The 13,559-nt window shown below is 35.8% G+C and overlaps 1 protein-coding gene across 1 annotated transcript; it reads right to left on the reverse strand.

Annotated features, from left to right (window-relative positions):
• Positions 1-366: 366 nt before the first annotated feature.
• LOC141401362 (uncharacterized) lies at positions 367-3,362 on the reverse strand. Its single transcript, XM_073981523.1, has 5 exons — positions 3,092-3,362; positions 1,514-2,528; positions 877-1,091; positions 528-808; positions 367-462 (listed from the first exon to the last, which is right to left on the reverse strand). The coding sequence occupies exons 1-5, from the start codon at positions 3,205-3,207 to the stop codon at positions 413-415; spliced, it is 1,677 nt and encodes a 558-aa protein (XP_073837624.1). The 5' UTR covers positions 3,208-3,362; the 3' UTR covers positions 367-412.
• Between the last annotated feature and the right edge of the window lie 10,197 nt (positions 3,363-13,559).

Genomic DNA, 13,559 nt, shown 5'->3' on the forward strand with positions numbered 1-13,559 from the left:
TTACGATGGATGATGTTGCAGATGTTATCCGAGGTGCAAAGTCATCCAAAGCGCTTGGACCTAACGGAATTTCTATGGTGATGCTAAAACAGCTGGATGACCCAGGAGTCGAGTATTTAAGTAAGGTCATCAACTTATCGCTAGCCACCCTAATAGTTCCCGCTGCTGAAACCTGGCAAAGATGCCAGTCACTTCTATCACCAGTAGCAAAGATACAGTTGCAGATCATCAACACGGGTTCCTGAAGCAACCAGGACAAACCATGTCACAGAACAGTGATGGTAGCATTGGATCTGACCAAAGCGTTTGATACAATTTTCAGGCTTATTTTTTGCCTAATGAACAAAAAAACATAAATTCTAGAGCTAAAGTTTAAATATAAAACAATAATGTTCGGTATATTTGCAACATTTTACAACTCCCATGGTACACGTCCCAGTGGACTTGATTTCCAATCATCATCTGTATGTAAAAGACAAATGTTAATATTTTTAACATTAAAAAAAATTATAACTACTAATACACACCTTCTACTTCCGTCCACAGTCCATATGATTTCAAATTATCACATTGTTCCAGTTGGTTTTCAGCGGGATGATCTATCTCCATTTTAGAAATGTCATTCTTCTTTAGTTTCTTTAATAAATCTTCTGCAGTATAGACGGCTTCATTATCCTTTACAGGTTTCTTTGATTTGACGCTATCTTCGAACTGAGCTTCAACGTTTGCATTAAAATAGCAATCAATTAATTCGGTAAATGTTTGTATTTCGTTGCTATTTAAGGCCGGCACTATAAGAGGTAATATTCTGTAAAAAAATACGTAGAAACATTAATTATGCAGTCCTTCAGTTGTTAATCAATCACAAATCCTTACCCTTTTAATATAGGGGCTGTGTATTCATTTGCTGCCTCAAGACGTTCCTCCAGAAAGTCCCGTTCAAATACCCATACCCAAGGTCGTCGAAAATGATCACCAATCAATAAGGTCTTTTTCATACCAACACCACTATAAATATACAGTTCTCTGGTACCTTCAGATATTTCTGTTAGATTATTAAATGAAAATGAGGGTTCTTTAATATTGGTGTTCTGTAAAAAAAATAACAAAAATATGGTTAGCACATCAATTACAGAATATTTCATTTCCAGGGCAATCATGAATATTTCCCTTGGAATTTTCCGCACGGTAAATAATTTTAAATATTAAATTCTTTTAAAATCAAATATCTTAAAATATTAAAAACTACTAGAATGACTTAATTATGGAAAAATCTTGTCTAATCGACATAAATAATCCCTTTTTGGGCATAAATACGAAAATTAAAAAAATGTCAACTTGGGGAAAGGGAACAAATTCCACTCGGAATTTTTATTCTTGATTACCCTGTTCGTGTTTGTATGTACAGTCGAACTTTTCTATAACGAAGCACTGTGGACCGAAGAAATTAATTCGCTAAAGGGAAGTGTTCGTTACAGGGAATTTCGTTATAGAGAATTTCTACTATATTTACCTCATCCATTTCAGCCTTAAACATTTGTTTGCACTGACGAAATGCCTTGAATCCTTTTATTATCTGTACAGCCCAAAAACTTGCCGATTTCCGTTTAGTAGCCTCGACAATTGGACTTTCGGCAATATCGATTAGAGCAAAGAAAAAATCATCCAAAAATCCATGTATAGCCAACATTCGAAACAATGTTTGATTAGCCGAAATTAATAACTCCATTTCTTTGGAATTATCTTCTAGGCCCGACACTGAGAAGAAATAGCGCATACGTAATAAAGCTCCAACATAGATTGTCGATACATCTTTAATGATAACATCACGTTTAACCAAGCCATAAAGTTCTTGCACTATGTGATTGAAACAGTCTTGTAATTTTTCAAAATTATTTGTCTGGTAGTACTCCTTTAGATTGTGAAAACGTTTTCCGTGTATAAGACGCTTTAGAGTTTTCACATTTGTGGCACCTTTCATATGGCCCTCCAAAGCGGTATCATAAATATCAAAAAGACCCGATACCTTGTCATCAAGTTCTGTTCTATCTTTACGTCTTATACGCGAAGCATCAACATCCTTCATACTATCCAATTGTGTCCTCCAATAGTAGTCATGTAACCAAACAATACAATACTCGGCGGTATTTCTCAGTACCTGTAGTGGCGGCAATACTTGACCATGGGCACAAATATGTCGCAAATCTACAACAAACGATTCCAAACCCAATTCTTTGGCTGTCTGATACATTGTTCGCATGTTATGTGTTTGCATTATTGATGACATGAAATTGAAGAAACGTGTAAATGCATTTGCATACAGGATTTGTAAATCTTCTCCTGAATATATTGACTCGGCATGATCTTTCTGTTGAACTTCAACAATAACGGCAGTTGCCAAAACTGCGGCTGGACATTGTGTGCTTCGTCTCAAATTCCAAATGCGTATTTGTGAGAGAGCTTGTTGTCGACTTGCAGCGGAATAGTTTTCACCAAATAACCATTCATAAACTTTGTTAAATTCGGAACTAGATGAAGGCGAAAAAGGGTTAAGTTGAATACTTTCATTATGCTCGGATAGGGACCAAATTTTGTTTAACAGGTAGGTCTCGTCAATCTGATTATAAATATATATAAAATATATTGCAGAAGTTCCTCTTTCCCGAGATATGGGCCTCTGAAATTGCGAAAATCCCCTCTTAGAAGGCCGGCTATATAGAGAAAAATGTCCAATTTAAAAGAAAAGTTTGTTCCCGTTCTCGAGATTTGCACCTGTTCATAAAGAAAGCTGTAAATATCCGGCCAAAGGCCATCTATTTAGAGAAAACAATTATAATTTAAAAGACAATTTTGTTTCCGTTCCCGAACGTCTTAAATCCCAGGCTATTTAGAAAAAAATAATTTAAAAGAAATCAGATTTTTGCGTCAGCTGTGGAAATTCAAAGGCCCAGTATGGACTTCCCAATAAAAGTCATATGTATATATTTTTGAGTTGACCAGACCTACTTGTAAACAAAATTTGGTCCCGAGGATAATGAAAACATTCAAAAACAAACATTAGCTGAATATTGAAATGAAAAATAAAGCTTACACATTTTTCCATGGTCCAACAACAGTCCGTCGTTTTGTACATTCTTGGGGATCTTTCTCAACTGGATCAGATGGAAGTTGAATGTCAGTGGGGTTATCGTCTTTATCAAGATGCATTTTTTCGCAATAATTGTGAAGGGTCTGGTAGGGACTAATTTGACACGTGCTTTACTACTTCTCCTTTGTTTGTTTACGAATCTGGAAATTGCTTTTTTATTCACAATGAACGTGAATCATTCACAATGGCATTATTAACTGGCTTATTTACGAATGAGTGGAGGAAGCAACAGCAAATACGGCAACAGTGAACAACGCTGTATTTTAGGGTTCTATAAATGTTATCTCAAAGATAACAATCGACTCTCATGGTCTAAAGACCAATTTACATCCATGGTGAAATAATAGGCCTGAACGATAACTTTCTTAGCAATAATTTGTTGAAGGCCAAAAGTTTGCATCCATGGAAGCAGTTTAATCGCTAGAACAAGTGCTGCGCCGATAGGAAGCACTCCATTTCGCTTTCACAGCACACGGCTACGAAGCAGTCCATTTTCGTCCTAAATCGCGGCAGTGCTTTGGAATGAATTTAAAGGCATTCTTAAGCGATAAACACATCCAACGTTTTACTACGTTTACATTTACGAAATCCACTCGATTTCAACTGGCAATTCCATTGCTCAAACGTCAAAAGAAATCCAATGCATTTCAGATGAGTTTTCATTTGACGTGTACGCAAAGGAATTGACAGTTGAAATCGAGTGGGTTTGGTAAATGTAAACGCAGTATTTGAGTAAAGTTGGACGTAATTTCTGATAGAAGAATGAAGAAAATTCAATCTATATTGCTCTTTTGTTCATCTATCGAGAAATGACATTCAACTTTGTTGAAACCATGGTGGAATAAGAAGGTGTTACATCAAATCGTACCAAACGTCAACATTGTTCACAATAACGCATTACTGTGAATTGCTTGTTTACATTCCGTATGTGATTTTACTCACAATATGGCATTTTGACAACTAGTGTGATAATCAGCTGTTTTTCCTGTTGTACATGTATTATTGTGCCATGGTTGAAACCATGGTAGAATAAAGGTAGGCCACAGCTAACAGCTGATTACAATTTTTTTCTTTTTTATGGCCTAATCTGTCAAAAGCAGGGTTGTTGTTGTTGTTGTAGCAGCATATAATGCTGGGTTGGCAGCCGCTGGCCGAAACACTTTTGGTTTCGGGTCAATCCGGTACGTAAGAACCCGCTGCAGGGTTGGCATTTTGTACTGTTTTTGACATTATGCAATCACAGAGGTAGATGCATCGCTGAATTGTTCCAACAAAAAACTTCTGCTGTAACAATATATGTATTTTAAAATTGAAATCAAGGCCAAAAATATGTATTCGCGTGGCAAAATAAAATTGTTGATTGTTTTAAGCAAAACTTACGAATGAACGATTTATCAAATATTGATATTAATTTAAATTTGTTCCAAAAGTACGGGAATGTAAAAATTACAATTTTTGTAAAAATTCTGTTGACATTTATCTGCAAATCGGATGCCAGCAATCACGATGTCAGATTAGCCAAACTTGTCAAGTAGAAAATAAGTGAATGACATTTTTTCAATGTCATAAGTTTGGGAAGAACTTTTGCTATTTTTTTAACACTTTTCCAACAAGAATTTTCTGGAGCCTAGCTAAAGAAATGTTTTTACACTATATGGCACTTTCAACATATAAAAAGTGAAGCTCTAAGTTCCATATGTTTTTGTAATACGGGATAGCTATGCAGGTACATCTACCATTATTATTTTACCATGCCATTTGACGTTTTAAGCCATGGCTGCAGGGTGGCATTTCTCAGTGATTTTCATACCTGGCCTACCTCTACTTCATTGTACCATGGTTCAAACCATGGTGGAATAAGAATGTGTTACATCAAACCGTACCAAACGTCAACATTGTTCACAATAACGCATTACTGTGAATTGCTTGTTTACATTAGCTTTGTTCCTTTACCTGCCTGAGGTTACCATTTCTTACCATTTTTAACCTGCAAAGCGTTCCTTTACTTTAACAAGCATACGATTTATATGAGACCAGTTCACCACTTTTACCATTTTTTGCCACTGTTACCATTTTTTAAAGTAAAGGAACAGACCAATTCTGTATGTGATTTTACTCACAATAATGCATGTTGACAACTAGTGTGATAATCAGCTGTTTTTCCCGTTGTACATGTATTATTGTGCCATGGTTGAAACGTTATACAGTAGCCCTGTTCCTTTACGTTCAAGAATCTTCAAGTTTTACCACTTTTTACTCGAAAAGCGTTCCTTTACTTCAGACACAATACAATTCATATGGGAGCAGTTTTCAACTTTTACTACTTTTGCCGGTTTTACCATTTTCAGAAGTAAAGGAACAGACCAAGTGACTGTCACTGAAAATGATGCAGGCTGAAATAAAAAATGTAAACGTTGATAACTTGGAATCGATTCAAAATTCAAAAAACAGTTTTGTAAGCTGAAAAGTCGTCTCATGGTACAAGAAGAAAGGTAGTTTCATGCTAACAGCTGTTTAAAATTTTTTTCAAATTTTGAATTTGAAGTACATTCATTGCCAAACTGAATTTGACACTGAATGGTATACAACATACATATGTCATTTTCATTTACAAAAAATACTGAAACCAAAAATGTTTTGTTTAAAATTTCCTTTTTTCTGTTGGACAAACAGGGAAGAAAAATAGATACTCTCCCATCTCGCTGTTGGTAGCGCTATGGACCTTAAGCAAGTTCCGTGAGTTGGTACAAAAACTCAATGATCAATTGATTGAATTGTCCGAAGGGCCTTGTCAAATAATTAACAGCAATCATTGCAGACTATAAACAAATGTATGCTGTGCAATTACGCAAATTGAATTGTCTGAAGCCTTTATGCCCGAGTCTTGATTTCTCGCCTGGTCTTCCAATGTGACATTGTAATTAGACAAACACGACGTGTCCTTGATAATATTATTAAGGAGTCCATAATCCAAGGGCAAGGTGTCCACCAATTTTGAACTCTTGAAATCAAATCAAAACCAGTGGACTATCATCCTGAAGAGCAAATGATTTTACCGGTACTGCATCGAAAACATCTTGTTGTTTTGTTGGCGTGAGTGTTACCGCCGTGAGCATCCCTGACACGATCTACTGAACAGGCTTCCCCCACTCAAGCACGTCGGGAGAGATCTTCATGATCTGGAGAGAGGTAGGCCATAAGATATAAGCGAGATCAACGAGCCTATTAAGTCAGGCTTAAATAGCATTCAAACAGATGCAGATGAGCAGGCATTACAAAGGTAACACACTTGGAGGAGCCCTGACGAAGCAGCCGCCGAATTGATGCCACGATACCCAACATATTCTCTGCTTGTGGATTGGCACCGTATGACACGATGCATTTGTTTAGCTGCCCACTAACCTGTCTCCTGATTCTGATTCGATGCTCTTGATGAGAATCGAACGATGTTCAAATGCTCTGATATTGGGTGGCTGCTCTACAATCGGCGTGTGAACGGATTACGAATAGATAAAGTAAAAAATTGAAAATAATTGTATGTCCAATTTGTTACATATACTTATACGTTTTATTAATAAAAAACTCACTAAATATAAGATATTTTCAACAGATGCATTATGATAGAAATATTCTCTTTTGTCAAAATGCCACACATCCTCCATAAATAAAGCTTTGGTTAGGGTTAGGAATGGTGGAGATGAGTTTTTAGTTCTTGAAATAGGACACCCACGGACAATGATGTGGTGGATGCAACTGCTGTTGATAATCTTGGAATAAACTTTGCTAAATTTGTTGTATCAGCAGTGAATTATGTGGGGCCCAAACTACTGAACGTTTTGGATTATGCAAACTCCTTTTGGGGAATCAAAGTATATACCAAAACATAAAAATTTCTTCCTAAACAAAATTCAAAGCGCGCTGTTGCTGCTGCGGATATTGTGGCATCTTTTTTATTCCAAATCGAATGATAGTTTCATCTGTGGGCCTCGCAAATTTCAGTAAAAAGTAGTTCCCAATACAAAGATTTAAACAAGGGAGCATTTGTTGTAGTGTCATGTCATGTGGTTGATTTATGCTCCACAGCATGCATAGGTGTTGATGGTGGCAAAAGTAGTTGCTTTAGATCGCCATAGCAGCCGGAAAATTAGTTGGAATATTTAATATATATATAATTGATTATAAACACAAATATAAAAAAATAACAATATTTTGTTTTTGTTATTGAATGTCATTCGTATTATTGTTGTTTTGTATTTGACAAGCTCCCGTACAGACATACAGGGTTTCATTTACCTAAATTTGACAGATGAGACTACCTTTTATTATTCTACCATGAGTCGTCTTTAAGATGGCATACAAAAATATTCCGTTTACAGTACCGTTATAGAAAAATTTTCCCAAAAAATGAAAAATGGACATTTTTAATTGAGCATTAAAAATGATGAAATTAATAATTTCCAAATTTTTCGCTTTTTATGGCTTTTTAGTAATCAGAATGGTGGAATAATACCCAGCAAAAAATTTTGGAAGTTGTGCATGTGCAGTTATGATTTCACAACATCCTTCGATGCAGTCCACACGGAGTAATGAAAAATGCACTCCGTTGGATACAATTTATAAGCAGTTGCTTTAGAGATCCCTACAAAAAAACAATTGGTTGATCCCTACCCACCGCTGGCGAAATCATTTCTTCAAAAGAGAAACGAGAGTGTATACATTTCTAAAGCCCTGGGTACATAAGCTACCTTGCCTGTAGTGGGATCAGAGGAGAAAGTCAGTCGGCTGAAAATCGGCGGCGCGCCGCCGCCGCTCTTTTTCTTCGAGTCGAGCCGCCGCCGATTTTGTCGGCTCAAATCGGCTAAAAATCGCCAGTCGTCAAATCGGTAGAAACGGCGCGCGCCGATAATTTTCAGCAAAAATCCATGAAATTTCGCGATGTACATAGTCCCGGTCCACACTAGACTGATTTCATTGAAAAATTTCATGAAATTTAGCTTTCTGAGTAATTTTATGAAATTTCTGTAGTGGGGAATTTGATCTAAGAACGTCTAATTTCATGAAATTTTTTAATGAAATTCATTCTAGTGTGTACTGGGACTATGTTTAAACTACATGTTAACTAAGCTGAAATTTAGCCGCGAGTCGGTAAATAAGTCGGCGCGCCGCCGCCGATTGTCTTGCACAGACGTAAGCGAGCGAGCCGAAAAAATCGGTCGGCTTCGTTGTCTGAGTGGGATTCTGTAATTCATTTTTGCTGTTATCGATAATTGTCGGTAAAATTAAAATGCTTATAATTTCGATAATTAACGAAATTTTTCGATAAGTTAACGACGAATAAAAAGTAGTCGCTTGCCTCTACCGACACAAACAGTGATGCCAACTTTTCTTTTTGTTTTTAGTCATAATTTTGCGATTTAATTTTACCGATTTTTGTCGGTAACAGCAAAAATGGGTTACAGAATCCCACTACTGGTTGCCTTGCTTTTCTGCTTCATTTCTGACATAATAAAAATAAAGGAATAAAGAAAGCCGAGCAAATTTCGAACTGGGTTGCCCTTTTCTTTTTTATTCTATCAGAAGCAAGCAAGGTAAGCAGGCGAGGCAGCTTATGTACCCAGGCCTTAAGAATTTGTTATAAAATAAAGAAATAAAAACTTATGTTGCGAACATTTTTGCGGTAATTCACGAGACGGAAATTTTTAATGGAGTTGGAGTCCATGTCGAAAGCCGTACTAGTGATGGGAAGGCAACATAAAAAACCTTTAGGATGATGAATCAAACTCAGATGCCCTTGGATTAATTGGAGAACGGAGAAAGTAAACTCAAATGTGATTGAATTTAATGGAAATTTTTTAATTTGTGCTTATATAATAAAGTTCTTTGTATTATTGTTTTACGCAAATAATAAATGCATTTTATTTATTCTAGGATATTTCGCAATAGCTTGTATTTTTATTTCATCTTTAGACTGACTAAAAATGCAATCCGAAGAGTGTCTTTAAATTCAATCCAAAACACTACATCAAAAGCTGTGATTTGGATCGGAAATGGAGTGCATCCTAGCTGTGTGCTGTGGAAGCAAAATGGAGTGCATCCTAGCTGCGCGCTCCCTTGTAAAATTCATAAGTGAATACATACCCAGCAAAAAAATTTGGAAGTTGTGCAGTTGGAGTTATGATTTCACAACATCTTTCGATCTAGTCCAACAGAGTTATGAAAAATGCACTCCGTCCGATACATTTTATAAGCAGTTGCTGTAGAGATCCCTACAGAAAAACCAGTTGGTTGATCCCTACACATTTCTTCAAAAGACAAACAAGAGTATATACATTTCGGAGAATTTGTTATAAAGAAATAAAAACTTAAGTTGCGAACATTTTTGCGGTAATTCACGAGACGGAAATTTTTAATGGAGCGGAGTTTGAGTGCATATCGAAAGCTGAACCAGTGATGGGAAGGCAGCATAAAAAACCTTTTGGATGATGAAGCAAAATCAGATGCGCTTGGATTAAATTGAGAACGGAGGAAGTAAGCTCAAATGTGATTGAATTTAATGGAAACTTTTTTAAATTTGTGTTTATATAATAAATTTGTGTTTATATAATAATAAAGTTCTTTGAGTTCTTGTTTTACACAAATAATAAATGCATTTTATTCTGGGATATTTCGCAATGGCTTGCATCTTTAGACTGACTAAAAATGCAATCAGAAGAGTGCCTTTAAATTCAATCCAAAACACTACATCAAAAGCTGTGATTTGGATTAAAAATGGAGTGCATCCTAGCTGTGTGCTGTGGAAGCAAAATGGAGTGCATCCTAGCTGCGCGCTCCCTTGTAAAATTCATAAGTGAATTCATGGAAAAAGATGTACTCCAGCGGCAAATGTACTGTACACTTGCAGAGATTCAACTGCATCCACGGGTGCAAACTTTTTGCTGGGTAGAAAAAGATGTACTCCAACGGCACTTGTACTGTAGGTTCCCTATCGTTTTCAGTAGTGTTGTCATTGATTCCGATAGAAAAAATGATGTTCCTGACGTATTTTTAAACAGTCTAATTCTTGGTTTACATTCTGCATCGTTTCGTGATTTCGCGCGAAATCAAGCAGAATTTACCATGATTTTGCATACAAAAATGAAATCATCTCATTTCGATATTTCAGCGAAATCAACATCGAAATCACAGTACTCATGATATACAACCCTGTTTTTGCCTAAAAAAGTACCAAAAGTTGCAACACTTTTCGCGTATCACAATAAACAAGGTAGATGGCGAATTGCTGCAACCAAAAATTTTAATATCAAAATTTGTAAGGCGGCCATCAGACCATCTGCTTTTTCACATTACTTATTACTTTGTTACAATCTTATGCTAAGTTTACATTTACGAAATCCACTTGATTTCAACTGTCAATTCAATAGCTCAAACGTCAAATGAAATCTCATCTGGATTTCATTTGACATTTAACCTATGGATTTGACAGTTGAAATTGAGTGGATTTCGTAAACGTAAACCAAGCATTAATTTTTAATTGTGTTCCTGTACTTTTTTCTTGGTAAAATTAGCAAATGAGTGAAATTTCAGTGAAAGTGCATCCTAGCTGTGTGCTGTGGAAGCAAAATGGAGTGCATCCTAGCTGCGCGCTCCCTTGTAAAATTCATAAGTGAATACATACCCAGCAAAAAAATTTGGAAGTTGTGCAGTTGGAGTTATGATTTCACAACATCTTTCGATCTAGTCCAACAGAGTTATGAAAAATGCACTCCGTCCGATACATTTTATAAGCAGTTGCTGTAGAGATCCCTACAGAAAAACCAGTTGGTTGATCCCTACACATTTCTTCAAAAGACAAACAAGAGTATATACATTTCGGAGAATTTGTTATAAAGAAATAAAAACTTAAGTTGCGAACATTTTTGCGGTAATTCACGAGACGGAAATTTTTAATGGAGCGGAGTTTGAGTGCATATCGAAAGCTGAACCAGTGATGGGAAGGCAGCATAAAAAACCTTTTGGATGATGAAGCAAAATCAGATGCGCTTGGATTAAATTGAGAACGGAGGAAGTAAGCTCAAATGTGATTGAATTTAATGGAAACTTTTTTAAATTTGTGTTTATATAATAAATTTGTGTTTATATAATAATAAAGTTCTTTGAGTTCTTGTTTTACACAAATAATAAATGCATTTTATTTATTCTGGGATATTTCGCAATGGCTTGCATCTTTAGACTGACTAAAAATGCAATCAGAAGAGTGCCTTTAAATTCAATCCAAAACACTACATCAAAAGCTGTGATTTGGATCAAAAATGGAGTGCATCCTAGCTGTGTGCTGTGGAAGCAAAATGGAGTGCATCCTAGCTGCGCGCTCCCTTGTAAAATTCATAAGTGAATTCATGGAAAAAGATGTACTCCAGCGGCAAATGTACTGTACACTTGCAGAGATTCAACTGCATCCACGGGTGCAAACTTTTTGCTGGGTAGAAAAAGATGTACTCCAACGGCACTTGTACTGTAGGTTCCCTATCGTTTTCAGTAGTGTTGTCATTGATTCCGATAGAAAAAATGATGTTCCTGACGTATTTTTAAACAGTCTAATTCTTGGTTTACATTCTGCATCGTTTCGTGATTTCGCGCGAAATCAAGCAGAATTTACCATGATTTTGCATACAAAAATGAAATCATCTCATTTCGATATTTCAGCGAAATCAACATCGAAATCACAGTACTCATGATATACAACCCTTTTTTTGCCTAAAAAAGTACCAAAAGTTGCAACACTTTTCGCGTATCACAATAAACAAGGTAGATGGCGAATTGCTGCAACCAAAAATTTTAATATCAAAATTTGTAAGGCGGCCATCAGACCATCTGCTTTTTCACATTACTTATTACTTTGTTACAATCTTATGCTAAGTTTACATTTACGAAATCCACTTGATTTCAACTGTCAATTCAATAGCTCAAACGTCAAATGAAATCTCATCTGGATTTCATTTGACATTTAACCTATGGATTTGACAGTTGAAATTGAGTGGATTTCGTAAACGTAAACCAAGCATTAATTTTTAATTGTGTTCCTGTACTTTTTTCTTGGTAAAATTAGCAAATGAGTGAAATTTCGAAAAATGCTTTCCTATACAAATTTGTTCAAACAAATACAAATTTGTTCAAACTCCGGCGGAAATACCAAAATCAACGTATTAGGCAATCAGTAGTGCAATTCTCTAACACATTTTTTGAGTTACCGACAAAAATCGGTAAAATTAAAACAAAAAATTTTGAATGAAAAGTTCAAATAAAAGTTGACAACAATCTTGCTACCGGTAGAACTTTACGACTACTTTTTATTCGTCGCTAGCTTATCGAAAAACATCGGTAATTACCGAAATTATAAGCAGTTTAATTTTACCGACAATTGTCGGTAACTCAAAAAAAAGAGTAAAGCGGGGTACACACGATCAGTTTTGACTGTCGATTTTTGGGAAATATCGATAAATGTCAAACAGTCCAACAACCATAAAATATTTTGTGGTTGCCTGATGACTGACACTGGCAAGCAACCGACTATTTGAGCAAAACTCACAGTCAAAACTGACCGCGTGTACCCCACTTTAGAGAATCGCACTACAGACCCAGCAAAAAGTTTGCATCCGCGGATGCAGTTAAATCACTAGAACAATTGCCGCTGGAGTACATCTTTTCCTATGAATTCACCTATGAATTTTACAAGAGAGCGTGCAGCTAGGATGCACTGCATTTTGCTTCCACAGCACACAGCTAGGATACACTCCATTTTCGATCCAAATCACAGCCTTTGATGTAGTGTTTTGGACTGAATTTAAATGCAGTCTAAAGATGATATAAAATGCAAGGCATTGCAAAATTTTCCCAAAATAAATAAAATACATTGCTTATTCGTGTAAAACAAGAATATTTACTTTATTACATTAACACAAATTATAAAAACTCTCCATTAAATTTTATCGTAACTAAGTTTACTTCCTCTACTCTGCTTTTTATGACATCGAAATTGATATTGCTTCATCATCCAAATGGTTTTTCATTTTTCCTCCTACTTCAGTTCAGATTTCCAAAAAACTCCAACTCCACTTCAAAAATAATTTGCGTCTCATGAATTACAGCACTGTTCATAACATTAGTTTGTATTTCTTTATTTTTTATAAAACAAATTCTTAGAATTTTAACTCTTTCTTGTGTTCAGAAAAAAAGACTGCGACTGTAGGGATCAAAAAATTGGCTTGCTTGGCTAGGGATCTTTAAGCGAGTGCTTCCAAAATATATCGAGCTGTGCATTTTCATAACTCAGTGTGGACTGCATCGAAAGATGTATTGAAATCATAACTCTGCCTGCACTACTTCCAAACTTTTTTGCTGGGGATGCCATCAA

This window comes from Musca autumnalis, unplaced genomic scaffold, assembly GCF_047663935.1.
Source record: "Musca autumnalis isolate F117 unplaced genomic scaffold, ASM4766393v1 scaffold_4, whole genome shotgun sequence".
Lineage (NCBI taxonomy): Eukaryota > Metazoa > Arthropoda > Insecta > Diptera > Muscidae > Musca > Musca autumnalis.

Bases quoted from the DNA above. Each gene is read 5' to 3' on its own strand.
- LOC141401362 (XM_073981523.1), bottom strand. From the start codon at position 3,207: ATGCATCTTGATAAAGACGATAACCCCACTGACATTCAACTTCCATCT. The intron at 809-876 runs GTAAGGATTTGT...ATTTTTTTACAG, and splicing joins ACAGCCCCTATATTAAAAGG to AATATTACCTCTTATAGTGC. The intron at 463-527 runs GTGTGTATTAGT...TTTTACATACAG, and splicing joins ACTGTGGACGGAAGTAGAAG to ATGATGATTGGAAATCAAGT.